The following is a 16,051-nucleotide window of genomic DNA, read 5'->3' as shown; positions in this document are numbered from 1 at the left end:
ATCGGGGGAGTGAACCAGCAGATGGAAGATCCCCCCCCCCTCCCGTAACTCTGCCTTTCAAATAAATAAATATTCTTTTTAAAAAAGATAAAACTCCAATGCACAGCATCCAGCTTCTGAGAGCTGCTGTGTCCAACTTTCAGCTTTACCTGTCACCCTCTCTCTTCACACTTCAGCTACTTTTTTACTTGAACTTGTTTCCAGCCTTCTTTGTAAATGCTGTTCTCTCAGCCTTTGTTCTCCTTTCCCTTCAACACACACACATACACACACACACAAATACATATATAGAAGCAGACACACACAAACACGCACAAATACACACAGTCACAGACATACACACACACAGAGAGACACACACACACACACACTTTCCTTCCTCTGCCCTCCCATAACACTGAGGACACACCTGTCTCCTGGCACTTGTTACCTGTCCACCCCTGGCCCCTCCCACCTTCCCTAAGCATTTACTACGAAGTGTTTGGGCTCTTAGCATTCAACTCCCAAGCATATGACCAGAACACAGTCCATGACTGATAAGAGGCTATGAGTTTCAGGGCTGAGCAGACCTGGACTCAGACCCTGGTTCTTCTGCCCAAAGCCTGTGTGATCTCTGCCAGATAACTTAACCTCTGGGTCTTAGAGTCCTTGCCTGTAACCAGAGTAGTGCTAGCTACCTTATGGCATTGTTGTGAGGATTGCATAGAAAAAATGGCTGCCCTTCAGCTCTGACGTTCAACAAGCTATTTCCTGCTCCCAGACCCGCAGCCTGGGAGGCAGCTATTGGATGTCCCAAGATCTTTTTTTTTCCTCTGAATATTTGCACCTGTCAACTGGTGTTAATGACACTTACCTCATAGGCTCTCATGGGGATTAAATGATTCAAGTATGTGTTACATTACAATGACTTGGTTGGTTCAAGCAGAAAATACTTTTCTCCTTTATTGCGTGTGGACTCATTTTTGCGTTCTTTAATTTCATCTTGTTTATTTGAGAAACAGGGAAACAGGAGAGAGTGAGAGAGAGAGAGTGACCTCATCCACTGGCTCACTCCCCAGATGCCCACAACAGTCCCAGGCTTGGGCCAGACTTTGGCAGGGACCCAACTACTTGGGCTATCACCAACTGCCTCCCAGGGTGCACTTTAGCAAGGGACTGGAATTTGGAGCAGAACTAGGACTTGAACCAAGCACTCCAGTATGGCACGTGGGCGTCCTGACCCAGCATCTGAACCACTAGGCCAAATCCCCATCTCTTTTGGTTTTGATAGAAATCTCAGGGAGCATCCAACATGATTTTCTGGTTGTTTTGGGTAATCAAGAGGCCTGATCACTGTCATGAATGGAAAGAAGGAAGAAAACAATTTGTTAATATTTACGGTAATACGTTCATACTGACTTTAACTTTATTCTCTACCTTTCAGTCCTTGCTTGTGGGGCATGGAGATACTCAAATCCTCAGACACACAGAAACTCCAGCAGCATGCACACACACTTATGTCTTGATACATGGCTGCACACGTGGTTACTTCTGTTAAGTTTGAAAGCAGAAGTTATGTGAACTTGGAAAATATGAACTGAGCTGCTCTGGGTATGACAACACCTTAGGAAACAGGCGTCTCCTCCAAGTCTTTCCCTCGGCCTCTCTCAGGCTTGGTGCCTTCTTTCTTTGGTTGTTAAACAGCACAGGTGGCACTGGGAGGGATTAAAGAGGACACACATTGCCTAAAGCAGAGAAATCCCCAAATGCAGGAATACAGTGAAGGGTCAGCACTTTCCAGACCGCTAGGGCGTGTTGAGAAAAGCTCAGTAGAAGCACTGTTGAAGGGGGTGGCAAAATGCTTTTTTTGTTTTGTTTTTAAGATTTATTTATTTGAAATGCAGAGTTTGAGAGGGAAAGACAGATCTTCTATCTGCTGGTTAAATTCTCCAAATTGCCATAATGGTTGGAGCTGAGCCAGGCCAAAGCCAGGAGCCTGGAACTCCATCCAGGTCTCCCACATGGGTGGCAGGGCCCAAGTACTTGGACCATCCTCTGCTGCCTTCCCAGGTGCATTAGCAAGGAGCTGAATGAAAAGTGCAGCAGCCAGTGGTGTAGCGGGTAAAGCCGCCGCCTGCAGTGCCGGCATCCCATATGGGCACCAGTTTGAGTCCTGCCTGCTCCACTTCCAATCCAGCTCTCTGCTATGGCCTGGGAAAGCAGTAGAAGATGGCCCAAGTTCTTTGCCCCTACACCAATGTGGGAGACCCAGAAGAAGCTCCTGATTCTTGGCTTATGATCAGCAAAACTTCAGCTGTTGCAGCCATTTGGGGAGTGAACTAGCAGATGGAAGACCTCTCTGTCTCTACCTCTCTGTAACCATCTTTCAAATAAATAAATACATTTTAAAAAAACATTTATTTTTGTTATTTATTTGAAAGACAGAGAAAGAGAGAATCTCTTATCTGCTAGTTCACCCCCCCAAATGCCCGCAACAGCCAGGGGGCTGGGACCAGGCCAAAGCCAGGAGCTGGAACCAAGAACTCAATCCAGGTTTTCCATGTGGGTGGCAGGGACCCAACTACTGAGTCATCACCTGCTGCCCCCCAGGGTGTGCATTAGCAGGAGGCTGGAATCTGGACCAGAGTTGGGACTTGAACCCAGGTTCTCTGACATGGGAAACAGGCGTCCCAGGAGACGCCTTGATCACTATGCCAAACAGCTACCCTGCCAAAATTCTTAAATAAAAGTTTAGGGTAAGTATTTCAGGCTTTACAGGCCATATAGTCTCTTTACTTAACTCCACTGTCGTAGCACAACAGTTGCAGTAGACAATACTAAATAAACAAATACAGTTTTGTTCCAATAAAACTTTATTGAAAAATAAAAAGGTGGAGGGCCACATTGGGCCCCTGGACTCTCAGTGTGCAGATCCCCTGCAGCAGGGTCTAAGGATCCCAGATGCTGCACGGATCTTCCAGGTGGGTGGGGGCTCAGCCCTGTCTCCCCCAGGAAGGAACACAATCATATTGGGTGTGGCACCAGCAGTTCTAATTCTTTTGTGCTGTGCTTTGGTGTTTTGAATGAATGATCACAATCCCCACCTTCCCTCCTCCTGTGAATGTATCCCATTTTTTGTCCTGTCTTCTACTGGCAGTGTTGGGTGATTCTATGTAGGATGCTTTCCCACTTGTCCTTGTCCAAGTGCTGGCTTCTTTTCAAGATTTCCATCTGAACCAGGGTAAGATGTGACAGGCAGTAGTGGTTGCCGGACTGGACCTGCCACCAGCTTGCTGTGTGACTTTGGGCGAGTCACCTAACCTCTCTGAGCCTCACTAGCCTCATCCACCAAATGAGAGATGCTGAGAGGTAACTGGTCTCTAAAACCCTTTCTAGCTGTAAGCTTATGATTTTAGGAAGCTGCGGCCTCGACTCTGGGCAGCTGTCTTGGGCCATTAATTAGGATGTCACTCACAGACCTCAATGAAAACGCCAGGAGGCCAATAACAATTAGCAAATTAGCCACATGATCTCCTGCAGCTGGCAACCTTCTCAAGGCCTTCGAAGCCGAGGGGGTAGGGGTGGCAGCTCACTTCCAGAAATCTTGCAATTCCACCCCACGAAGGGGACAAACGGCCCCAGGGAAAGTCATTCCTGCTTCCAAAGACTGTCACTGTAATGGCTACAGAACACACACAAATACTTGGTGAGAAGCTCTGGGAATCCACTGGCGGAAGGTGGGACACCCTCCCTTCCCCAACAGACCCTCCCTTCCCCATCAGACCCTCCTGCGTGGGGCTCCCACAGTCACAGAAAGGACCACCCAATACACACACGTGGTTCACAGGGAATGCAAGGTGTGAAGAGTTAGAAAACAATGAGTCAGCCGATCCAGAATGTGCCAAAGGAAAGCAGGGAGGAGGGAGGCCAGAGGAGGCCGGGGAGCTCGACCTTGGCTGAGGCCTGGTAGCGGTGCAGGGTGGCACAGGGCAGCCCGAGCGTAGCATCATCCCCAGTCTCTCAGGCTTGCTCCCCAGCCCAGCAGCCCGAGGACGCAGTAGACCAGTAGCCGAGTAGGGGCTGGAGCCCCCTCCCCTCCTCCTGGGTGGAGTCTCGGGGGAGGAGGGGCAGAGGCCATAGAGAAGTCTGCAGCTGGCCTCCAGGCGGGCGGGCGCTTACTGTCTTGGCCAAAGCTGTCTCATTTGTAGCCTAAATAATTTACTCCCCGACCTCTCAAGGAGCATTAGGAGAAAAATAAAACCCGACCCGGGCCTCATGCTCAGGTTCCCACTGTGCAGGGAGCGGGCCAGGAGGCTGGGAGGCAGTGCCAAGCTGTGCAGGTGGCCTGCTCTCCAAGGGTCCCTGGGACCCGAGAACCTTCTGAAAAGGCCCAGGGGCTGCTCGTGTGCAGTCCCAGAGCCAAGAATGGTTTTCCCGTTAAACCCGGACAGACACAAACGGCAAAGGCAGTGAGGGATCCACCGCAGAGCCTGCATGTGGTCTGTAAAGCTGGAAATGTTCACTCTCGGGCCCTTTCCAGGTCAAGGTCGCCAAACCCTTACTCCAGCCCCAGCCTGGAAGGAGGCAGTGACATCCTGTGCCCAGCTACCTGACTGTCCCGCCTCGGGCGCCCAGTGACAGTCCACTGAGAGGCTGGCATCACTGTTCACCCCACTACCAACACCAAAACCAAACCGAACCAAGAAAATAAACCGCAGTGGGATGAGCAGGGAGGGAGGGAGGAACCGGGCCCTTCACCTGACTCGCCTTCTCCAAGGGCCAGAACTCAGCCTCCTCCCGGCTGGTCTCCACTGCCACCCCTCTCCCCAGGGCCCTGGTGACCCCACCCCAGCAGTCGGCAGGCTGCTACAACTCTTACTGGTGAGACTCCCAAGGTCCAGTCTGTCTGCTGGACCTCAGCCCAGCACAGAAGCGACTCCAGCCTGCCCCCTCTCACCAGCCCGGCAGCGGCCTTTAAGGGAGGAGACCCCACCCAGACTCCCCTGCAGCCAGCGTTGTCGGGCACTCCGCTTGAAGTCTCCAGAGGAAGTGCGTCAGGGCTGGCCATGGGGACACCAGCTCTGAGAGCCCCGGCTGTGGCCGGGCTGCATGACCTTGGGGCCGTCATGGGGTGTGTTTGGAATCTTAGGGGCTGAGGGCAGACTGGACACCCAGGCGCCCCAGGTTGTGGTGTGTGAGGCTTCTGGCTTATTGCAGACAGGGTGACAGTGACCTTGCTCAAAGTTCCTGCTCCAGCATCACCGAGGAAAATGCTGCTATTGTCTTTAGTTCGCCCCAGGGTCTGGTGCTTGAGATAGAATTAACCTGGGAAGGCCCTGGTCGGAATCCCAGCATCGGGGCCAGTAGAGGGTGAGCAGTCTCGCGGGCCAGGGGACCCAGGCTGAGACCTCAGTCCAGTTACCCCCACCTCCCTGGGGACTGTTTCCTCATTGGCTCAAACAAGCAGGCAAACAAAACCCTGAGGGGCCTGGAAGGGGGCGATCATCAGACCCATTCATCCCATACCCAGGGAATGGCCCCAACCATGCCACGCTTCGGCAGAAGCTTTGTGCAAAAGTTGCTTCACTCCAACTTCGCTTTCCTTCCCCCAGTCAACGCAATCCCATCCAAACGAGACACCGCTGGTCTGGCATAAGGCAACAGTGTTTTCCTTCAACGGGGTAGCAGCTTGCTGGGTCTGCAGGACTGATGTGAAGCTGCGAATGGGACCTCCTGTCACCAGGGGGTGACTAAACAGCCATGGGAGTCACATCCCCAAGCTTCCACCAGGCCCACAGTATGTAGCCCAGAAGCCACAATCTGGTACCACACGCTTTAATCTAAGTTATCAAAATTGTCATCATCTAAATTGCCCAACTGCACTAGCGATTCCTGGACGGCAGGAATTACGTCTTGACCTTCTTCTGTGTCCCAGGGGAGCTCAACACCAAGTGTGTGGCTGGAGTCACCCGTATGTGCTGGGCAGCTTCACTGTGATGTCCCTGGAAAGACCAACCTGTTGCACAGGGTGTGGGGTGTGCCCACATCTGCTGGCCGACCACTGGATGCCACTCTTCAGGCTGTGGCTCCGCCAAGCCTGTCTCGCCCAGGCTGTGACCCTTATCGGGTGACCTGCAGAGAAAGTGACGGGTAAAGTTAGCGAAGGCCATGCCCATCCCATTCCTGCAATCCAGAGATTCCCCAGGAGGCCACTCAGAGGATGGGGCCGCCAGTCTGGTTCCCTGGAGCAGTCCAGATGGGGAAAGTGCAGCCTGGTGGCCCGCGCACTGCTGCCTCAGGCAAGTCTCACCACTGCTTGCACCACAGGAGCCCCCCCAAGTCGCAAGCACGCGACCAGCCGTCTAGGCAATAAAGCCAAACCTGTAACACGGTGGCCGATGTCCCAAGCTTGGCGGCAGCGCCTCCTCGCTTCTTCACGTACTCGGCACAGCTGGCTCTGATGGGACAGCACCCAGACCCAGCAGAGCGTTTTGTGTGGGAGTTACTTTCTTCCTGTCCTCTCCGAAAAACGGTTACCCTTCAGAGCCCCCGAAGCTGCCCTTCCTCCCTGCCCCCGTGTTAAAAGTCTGTCTGCCGGTTTGCTGGGGGAAGGAGAGCAGGAGGCGGGGCCCTGGCTCCCCCCCCCCCCCCCGTGTCACTCATCTGGTCAACCCAGCAAGGCAGGGAAGTAGGAACCCTCTGGTGGGCTGTCACAGGAAGGCAAGTATGAACTGTAGGGAGGTAACTGTCACCACCGTGGGCTGGGCATGGGGGACGGCAAGTGGCAGAGGCAGCCACGGTGGCTGCTGTACCTGGAATTCAGGTGCAAGCACATTCCTCCCTCCCTGAGTTACCTACATCACCTCAACTCTAAACTTGAACAGACGTTTTCTGGAGGCAAGCCACCACGGGTAGCAAGCACCCGGTCCATGGGCCGTATGAGGCCCACGAAATCATTTCGGATCTGACCCTGCCAAGGCAACCGCAGGCGGGACTTGAAATCCAATGAATCTACAGCAGGCTCATTTTTAAGTCGATCATTGTTAAGGCCCTGTGATTGATGCCATAAATTTTCTAACAGTCCTGGGCAGAAAAAAGGTTCCCCACCTTTGCAGGCAAAGAAAGGGAAAACAAACCAAACCAAAATAAAACAAAACAAAGCTTATGAAACATCAAGAATTTGCCAAAAAGCATACACTGGATTTCAAATCCAGAGCCCATAACCGCAGTCCCCAGAGTCAGGATGGATCCAGAGAGCTGCTTGGAAGTGCCTGCTCCTGGCCCACATCTCACCCTGGAGCTCCTGGGACCCCCTTCTCTGCACCACGGTAAAGGGCAAGGGAGCAGCGGACGCAGCGTCCGCCCGGGATACCTTGGTGGTTTTCACTTTGTGTCCACTGCTGCAGCTCCACCCCGACAGGTCCGGGAGCACCTTGCACTCCTCTCCCGGCAGGCAGGGCTCCATCTGACACCACCACCTTTGCAGGACGATGGAGGCTGTGGGAGCAGGAGGCAGGAGCATGGCTCTAAACTGTTTTGAGCACAGCGGGCAGCCCAGAGGGGTTACGGGGTGAGCTGCATCTTCCTACGCACCCCTGCCTTTGGGTCCCGCATCTCCTGTCTGCCTCCTCCTCCAGGCTGCCCAGAGAGGCAGTATGGTGCTCAGGCTCAGGCCTGGGGACACCACCCTGTCAATTTTTAATCTCACAAATCCCTGCATCTCACCAAAGACAGCCAAGGGTGAGGGCAGGTGAGGCTGGCATGGTTTCTAAGGAAACCATGCATTAGCATACAGCACGATCTTCTACGCACTCACTTGATGTGGTTAGCGAGTATAGGAGCTGTTTGCAGGGGCCCAGGGACTGGCAGTGCACACGCCGGTGTGCGTGACTATCTTGGGCATGCTTCCAAGGGTGTGAACATGCGTGGGCAGGGAAGTGAGATGCGGGTAGGTGTGAAGGAGCCATGTGTCAGGGAGAGGAAAGGGAGGGCAAGGCAGACAACGAGAGGAGGGCACATGAAAGAGGCCAGGAAGGGGCCAGTGCTATGGTGTAGCAGGTAAAGCTGCTGCCTGGAGTGCCAGCATCCCATACGGGCACCAGTTTGATTCCTGGCTGCTTCACTTCCAATCCAGCTCTCAGTTAATGGCCTGAGAAAGCAGTGGAAGATGGCCCAAGTGCTTGGGCCCCTGCACCCATGTGGAAGACCTGAAAGAAGCTCCTGGCTTCAGGTCGGTCTAACCCTGGCCACTGCAGCCATTTGGGGAGTGAACCAGCGGATGGAAGACCTCTCTTGGTCTCTGCCTCTGCCTCTATGAAACTCTGCCTTTTTGAAAAAAATAAGTAAATCTTAAAAGAAAAATAAGGGGGGGGGGCAGGAAAGGAGCTCTGAGTCTGCCCAGGCTTCTCCTGGCTAGGGCAGCAGAGAGGGGTAACAGTCTCAGCAGAGGGCCTCTCTGGAGGAGGCGTGGGAGGCAGGCCAGGAGGGAGGGTGAGCATCTTCGTAGGCGCCAGGTGCTGGGGGGAGGGGAGGCTGCAGGGAGGGTGCATAACATGAGCTGTCCTTATCTGTGACCCCGCCAAGGGTGCCCCATTACTTGCGACTGTGATCCGGAAAGCCCTGAGAGGGGTATGAAATTGGATCCCCAGCAGATGGCCAGGCCTGACCAGACCTCCTTATCTATGTGCTGGGGCCTCCCTGCCTGCGTCCAGGGCCCTCACTCACCGTCCACGCAGGAGGGCTTGGCCCGGGTGGTGCCGGCCACCTGGCCCGAAAGGCAGGAGCATTTGACGGTCTGGGAGCGCTCCTCGATGCGGTTCTGGTTGCAGCACCGGTGAGCGGCGATCACCTCGCAGGTTCCCTGCTTCACCAGGACTGCAGGGCCCAGCACCTGCAGATCAGGGGCCAGGCTCCCTGCCCCCGCCCACCCTGGTCACCCTGGGGCCCTTCCTCCTCTCCTGGGGGAGGGCATCTCAGAGATTCCCAACGGCAGAGGAGGAGGACACGGGGGGAATGAAATCTTCCTGCTCTGGCACGGAGTTCCTGCCCTCGCTGCTCCCCCAGTGAGGCCCTGCTCATCCCCCATGGGCAACCTCTGGCCCCTAGCAGAAGGAAGTGGGAGTTCCCCACCAGCCCCCACCTCCCCGCTTTCTCGGGGTGAGGGCACGGGCCCCAGGGCTTACAATGCGTGGAGAGGATCATCCGCTTACACAGGCTTAGCCCTCCCAGAAGGAGGACCACAGAATTAGGCCAGGGTGGGGGCGCAGGCTAGACTTAAGCCCCCCCTTGAGCGCTTGCCTCTCCCCCTGCAGGGCTAGGTGAGCAGCGAGTCCGCCCAGGCCTCCTCCTACTAGGACCGCACGGAGGGGCAGAGATTCCTGGCAGCGCAACAGGGGAGGAGCCAGAAACCCTGGAATCTGCCTGAGAAATGTGCCTGCTACAGACCGGGGTCCAGACATCCTGCGAAGTTCCCGCCCCAGGTCCTTCTACCTCCTCCAAACCTGCGGTAGTTGGAGGCTCTAAGGAAGCCAAGGCCGGCCGAGTCCACAGCCAGGCCAGGCACAGTGCCAGCAGCCAGCTGCCCAGGCTCCAATTCCACGCGGCCCTCTCGCTCATCCTGGGGAGAGAAGCACACGCCGGGCTCAGCTACGAGCAGAGCTCCCCCTGGCCCAGAGCTCCCCCTGGCCCAGCCAGAGCACGTCCTCTGTGCCCTGCATCTTGGGTGGGGGGGTGCACATCTTCTCCTCAGGCAGCACAGAGTCACTGCAGGAAGAGGGGATGCCTGTGGGAGAGACGACATTTCCAAGAGTCCAGATTCGGTCCCATGGAGGGCGGTGACACGAGCAGAACAAGAAAGGTGACTCCCACTCTTGGACCCTGGCACTTCATGTCCATGGTCTTGAATCCTTCACAACTTCTGACAGAACAAGGTTACTACTGTCTATCTTACACATGGGTGAACTGAGGCCTGGCCACGTCCTAAACAACCATCCGTGAGGACCGGATACCCACGGTCCCCGCCCGATAGCTGGAGAAGTGCACGGGGAAATGCGCGTGCGCTGGTGCACACGGTGATCTCCAAAGATAATCCACCATGAAGGGGAACAACCAGACAGTAGGACGGTGTGTAGAAAAAGGGTAAAAAGAGAGGGATTATCTGAGTTGCTCAAATATGCACAGACTAGCTCTGGAGAACGCACACAAACCCTAATAATCTTATTTGGCACTAGGAAAGGAAACTGACTGCCTGGGAGATGGAGGTAGGAGGAAAGTTTATTTTTCTTCTGATTACTTTTAAAAAATATGCGGGGAAGGCACTGTGGTACAGTAGGTTAAGCTGCCACTTACAATGCCGGTATCCTGTATCAAATGGGACCAGTAGCTGGTCCAGGTCCCTGCTACTCTGCTTCCAATCCAGCTTCCTGCTATGTGCCTGGGAAGCAGCAGATGACAGCCCAGGAACTGGGGCCCCTGCCACCCGGGTGGGAAACCAGGACAGAGTTCATGGTTCTGCCTCTCTGTTCTGTTCGCTGTTCTGTTCTCTGTCTCTGTGTCTCTTGCTTGCCCTGCTTTTCAAATACATGAATGAATAAAAATATTAAAAAAAAATAATTGTATTACATTTTATTTACTTGAGAGACAGACACACAGTGAGAGAGTTCCCATCTGCTGGTGCACTCCCCAAATGCTCACAGCCCTGGCTGAAGCCAAGAGTTGGGAACTCAATTCAGCCCTCTCACACAGGCAGAAGGGACCCAAGGACTTCAGCCATCACCTCTGCCTCCCAGGGTTTGCACTGGCAGGAATCTGGAGTCAGAAGCCAGAGCCAAGAATCCGCATACTCTGATCTCTTAGGCTAAAGCTCTGTTCCTTTATCTTTAAAATGTTTTTTTTTTTTTTTTTGACAGGCAGAGTGGACAGTGAGAGAGAGAGACAGAGAGAAAGGTCTTCCTTTGCCGTTGGTTCACCCTCCAATGGCCACCACAGCCGGTGCGCTGCAGCTAGCGCACCGTGCTGATCCGAAGTCAGGAGCCAGGTGCTTCTCCTGGTCTCCTATGGGGTGCAGGGCCCAAGCACTTGGGCCATCCTCCTCTGCACTCCCTGGCCACAGCAGAGAGCTGGCCTGGAAGAGGGGCAACCGGGACAGAATCTGGCGCCCCGACCGGGACTAGAACCTGGTGGGCCGGCGCCGCAAGGTGGAGGATTAGCCTATTGAGCCGCGGCGCTGGCCCTAAAATGTTTTTTCTTTAAACATTTCTTTCTTTATATGTTTATTCATTTGAAAGGCAATGAGGCAGATACAGACAGACACAGATCTCCAACTGCTAGTTTACTCCCCAATTGCCTGTAAGAGTTGGGTCTGGTCCAGGTTGAAACCAGGAGCCAGGACCTCAACTTGGGTCTACCACACGGTGGCAGGGACTCAACTACTTGAGCTGTCACCACTGCTTGCCAGGTCTGCGCGTAGGAAGCCGAAGTCGGGAGCTGGAGCCAGGAACTGAACCAGGCTCTCTGATGTGGGATATGGGCATCTTACCTGCTAGGCTAAATGCCCACTCCCATTGTTGTTTTGTTTTGTTTGTTTTTGGTCTCACCTCACCTTCTTTGCCCAGGCTTCAGCTGGATTCTTTCCCTTTTTAAGATTTATTTGCTTATTTGACAGGCAGAGTTATAGAGTGGGAGAGACAGAGGAAAAAGAGGCCTTCCATCTGCTGGTTCACTCCCTCAATAGCTACAATGGCCCAGGGCTGGGCCAGGCCAATGCCAGGAGCCTGGAACTCCTTCTGGGTCTCCCATGTGGGTGGAGGGAGCCCAAGCATTTGGGCCATCTTCCACTGTCTTCCTAGGCGCATTTGCAGGGAGCTGGATCAGAAGCAGAGCAACCAGCACTGGAACCAGTGCTCTGGTGGGATGTTGGTGTCCTGGGCAGCAGCGTAACCTACTGTGCCACAACTACAATGCTGCCCCATTGTTATTATCATTATTACTATAGCCACCCTTCGAATTCTAAATCATGGGAATATGGTAGTGATTCGATTTAAACAAAATTTAAATTTAAGAAGGGCAAAATGACACTGAGGTTAACAGAGGTGAAATGACTCACCCCAGGAGAGGAGACAGCATGTGGATGTGAGGGCCCAGAGCCCAGAAGCCCACCAAATGCCCATTGTACCTCTGGCTTCTGCTCTTCCCTTCCCTTCTCCTCCAACCATGATATCCAATCGTGGGCCAGAGACGGATGGACTCCCGAAGGAACAGGGACACAGAGTCGCGGGGAGCTGCCCAGCCACAGATGGAGACAGGAGAGGCTCCAGGGGGCAGCAGGGCCCCCAGATCAGAGCAAGGCCTGGCCACTACCTCTGATGCTCTGTGAGCCCCTCAGGTGCCAGCCCAGGTCCGGGAACACCAAGGTCTGAACCCACCGCCAAGGCCCAGCTGCTCCCCAGGGCGGGAAGCTCAGCCTCTGCCCACACCCCACGCCCCCTCTTCAATTGTCCCCTTGCTCACCTCCTTCAGGATCGCCCCACTTTTGTCTGTTCATTTACTGGCGTCAGACTGCCTCCACCTGGACAAGTGGGAAAGATTCTTAAGGGATTGCAAGGGACACAGAGAGTCCTGGCCTCTGCAGAGGGTGTGGAGCCTGGCACAGGGCAAGGTGGGCTGGGCACTGAAGTACTGCCCAGTTCCAAGGCTGTTCCCATGTGCCAGAGTCTCTCCCTCTGCTCCAGGGGCCCTCACAGACTGGGGGAACACGGGTGGTGGTAAGCCAGAGTACAGCAGCCGGGGATGGTCTCTGTCTCAGGGTGGAGCAGGGGCGATGACAGTGAGGGGTCAGTGCTGTCATGTCTCTGGCCTTGGGAGAGAGCCAAGGATCCGGAAGGGGTCCTGAACAGATTTCTCCAAGAGGCACCTGGGAAAAATGCCTGAGGCCTCCATGTCCTGCCCCAGGGCACCTGCCCCCGTGCTCCCACACAGCTGGCTCAACTCTGCCACCCTCACCCCACTCCCACCCTAGAGGGCTTGGATGGGGTGCTCCAGGTCACGGAGCCTCTGAGGCCACACAGCCAGCTGCTTCTCTGTTCCCTAGGGCTGCTCACCCCAAGGGAGGTGGGGCTCCAGACAGAACCCTGTGTGGCAGCTCCCAGGGGTGACAGAGGCAACTGTGGGGACAGATGGAGGAAGTGGCTCAGTACTGGGGATCAGTGTGCCCAGGGGCAGAGCCTCCTCCCCCTTTCCGCCCACCTCTTTTCTGGGCAGGCATCTCCTCTCACTGCCGCATCAGGATCCCTCTCATTTGCCCACCAGAAACCCAGCTTGTCTTCTCCCAGCTGATACTATTTCTCTCTGCTAACACCCCCCAATCGAATTTACCCAACTCTCCTAGGAACCCCCGAGGTCCAGGAGCCTTGGGGCTGGGTGGGGTGGGATGGAGTGTGGTGGGGGAGTCACACTGGTCCTGGATCTCAGGCACTCTATTCCTTCCCTCGGAGGCAGCTGAAGAACTTGTTTTTCTAGGATTTCTCGATGCTCACGCTCCTGCCTCAGTTTCCCATGCAGGCGGTGGTGAGGCTGAGTTGTCAGCCCACGCACCTGAGCAAAGAGTTGGAAATACAAGCCCATTCCACCCTTCTCTGCCCTCTTCCGCCCCTGACCCCCAGCGCCCCCCCCCCCCGCGCCTCAGCCCTCCAAATCCTGAGCCCCCATAAGGTGGACCTACCTGCCCCACAGCAGTGTCCACTGGTCCGACCTGCTGGCCCCACGTTCTCTCTGCTCCTGAGCCTGGGACCAGGACTCCGACCGGCCGGCTCCAAGAGGGAGCAGCCGGCCCGAGCGCTGTCCAGCCCGGAGCCCCGTCCCTTCAAAACCTAGTAGCTGCGCCCCAGACGGCAGGGCTCTGGCGCCACCGGCGTGGCGCGCGGGGCTCAGGGCACAGGGGAGCTCCGGGCCGGCCCCGCCAGCTCTGCAGAGCTCAGCCCGATCCTCTGCGAAGCCCCGGCTGGCCGGCCCGGGAGCGCGCAGCTACCGAGGCGGCCTCTACCGCCACCGCTATCTCGCCCGGGGCCGCCCCCGCACTCTGCCCGGGCACTCGGCTGGATGGCGAGCATGGCCCGGCGCAGCGGCCCCTGGCGGCCAAGGGCAGGAGGCGGGGCGCTAGGACCTCCAGCTCCCGCAGGATCCAGCTGCATGGACAGTTCCTAGTGCAGTCCCCACCCCCACCCCCGCGACTTGAGGAGGTCCCTTGAAGCTCTGCAGGTGTCGCGGCCCGGGAGGAGCTGAGGCTGGGGGTGGGGAGTGAAGAGTGGCCAGACCCTTGAGGTTTCTGCGTTTTGAGGCTCCTGTAACTGCAGGGCGCAGTGCAGTAGCCACTAGCTCACGTTGTTAACTTTAATTACATAACACTTGAAAGTCAGTTCCTCATCAGCAGGCACTTGGCTTCCAGTGCTCAGTGGCCACCTGAAGCTCGGGACTGCTGCCCCGGGGCAGAGCAGTTATAGACAGGGCTATCAGTGCACAAAGTCCTGTCAACAACACTTCCAGGCTGGTCTCTCAGGAGGGTATAGCAAGTATCTCAATCCCAGCTGTGGGGCTGTGATCAGAGTGGGGGGTTTAGGCAAGGCAGGAACACTGGCAGAGAATCTGACGCTGTTTACTGCTTGGGCTTGTTTTTCAGAGGGTGTTCCAGAAAAGGGAACTTTGTAACACTGCGCTCAGAAGAGGCCAGACCAGCACACACGAGGAAAGCTGCTGGGAACCGCGCTGAGCTGGTTTAGAGAGCATGCAGTGTATGGAACCTGTGTAGGACTGGAGCGAGAAGGAAGGGCGAGAAGGGCCCACCCACTCCCCAGCCCCACAGCCTGGACACGCCCATAGCCTTCATTGTAGATGTCAGACCTCTTTGCAGGGACCCGGCTTCTGTAGGGGCCTCTGTATTCCCACGGTCTCCAATGCTTGTCACAGTAGATAAAGCTTCCCTTTGGACATTCCTGCTTGAGGCTAGTTTCTCTGTGACAAGGGGTCGGACACCTTGTGTCTGCTAAGAGTACCCTCAGGGCCTGGGAGGCTAGGGGCATAGGTGCCAGGCAGTAGGGTTGCAATAAGCTGATGATCCATCCCTGTGTGTAATCTCAACTGTCTGATGACCCGGGGGTGTGAAGCTCAACTCGGAAACCAGATCTGAGGGCCAGTTTCTTCATCAGAAAAATTGTAATATGTGCACTTCAAAAAGTTCATGCCAAAAGTGTAATATGAACAACTGCAACTGAATTTTAATTTTTTGCACCAAAACAAAGTTTTTTAGAAGTTTATTTTCATCTACTTGAAAGATAGAGCATGAGAGAGAGAGAGAACAAAGAGAGAGAGCATGCGCTTCCATCTTCTGGTTCACTCCCCAAATGCCTGCAACAGCCAGGTGTGGGCCAGGCCAAAACCAGGAGCCAGGCGCTTCATCTGCGTCTCCCATGTGAGTGGCAGGAGCCCAAGCACCTGAGCCTCATTCACAGCTTCTCAGGATGCACGAACAGGAAGCTGGATTGAAAGCTGGCAATAGCCAGGCCTCAAGCTGGCACTCGGGTAGAGATGCAGCTATCCCAGTCAGCAGCTTAACCTACTGTGTCACAACTCCTGCCACAAAATAAATTTATTTAAAAACATTATTCATAGGCCTGTGTTGTGCCATGGCGGGTAAAGCTGTTGCCTGAGACGCCTGTGCCGGCATCCCATACGGGCAGCAGTTTGAAACCTGGCTGCTCTACTTGCTATCCAGCTCCCTGTTAATGTGCCTGGGAAAGCAGCAGAAGATGGCCCAAGTCCTTGGGCCCCTGCACCCACGTGGGAGACTCCAAAGAAGCTCCTGGCTCCTGGCTTTGACCTGGCCCAGCCCCAGCCATTGCGGCCATTTGGAGAGTGGACGAGCGGATGGAAGATCTCTCTCTTTCTCCTTCTCTCTGTGTAACTCTTTCAAATAAATAAATTCTAAAAAAACATTCATTTTATTTTAAAGTCAGAGAGACAGACTAACAGAGACTGACAGAGAAAAGTCTCCTATCTGCTGATTCACTCCCCAAATGCACGC

General features: G+C 55.0%; 1 protein-coding gene across 1 annotated transcript; it reads right to left on the bottom strand.

Moving 5' to 3' along the window:
- Positions 1-6,099: 6,099 nt before the first annotated feature.
- TAFA3 (TAFA chemokine like family member 3) lies at positions 6,100-12,500 on the bottom strand. The gene is made up of 6 exons (XM_062190124.1): positions 12,487-12,500; positions 9,480-9,595; positions 8,704-8,853; positions 7,266-7,476; positions 6,361-6,436; positions 6,100-6,111 (listed from the first exon to the last, which is right to left on the bottom strand). The coding sequence occupies exons 2-6, from the start codon at positions 9,592-9,594 to the stop codon at positions 6,100-6,102; spliced, it is 564 nt and encodes a 187-aa protein (XP_062046108.1). The 5' UTR covers position 9,595; positions 12,487-12,500.
- Positions 12,501-16,051: the final 3,551 nt, after the last annotated feature.

Source organism: Lepus europaeus, chromosome 5, assembly GCF_033115175.1.
Source record: "Lepus europaeus isolate LE1 chromosome 5, mLepTim1.pri, whole genome shotgun sequence".
In the NCBI taxonomy this organism is placed as follows: domain Eukaryota; kingdom Metazoa; phylum Chordata; class Mammalia; order Lagomorpha; family Leporidae; genus Lepus; species Lepus europaeus.
Note: the sequence above shows the minus strand (reverse complement) of the source record. Positions and strands in the feature narration are given on the sequence as shown.

Bases quoted from the DNA above. Each gene is read 5' to 3' on its own strand.
- TAFA3 (XM_062190124.1), bottom strand. From the start codon at position 9,594: ATGAGCGAGAGGGCCGCGTGGAATTGGAGCCTGGGCAGCTGGCTGCTG. The intron at 8,854-9,479 runs GTTTGGAGGAGG...TGGGCCCTGCAG, and splicing joins AGAGCCTCCAACTACCGCAG to TCCTGGTGAAGCAGGGAACC. The intron at 6,437-7,265 runs GTGGGCCAGGAG...CTGTCCCATCAG, and splicing joins CAGGAGCTCCAGGGTGAGAT to AGCCAGCTGTGCCGAGTACG.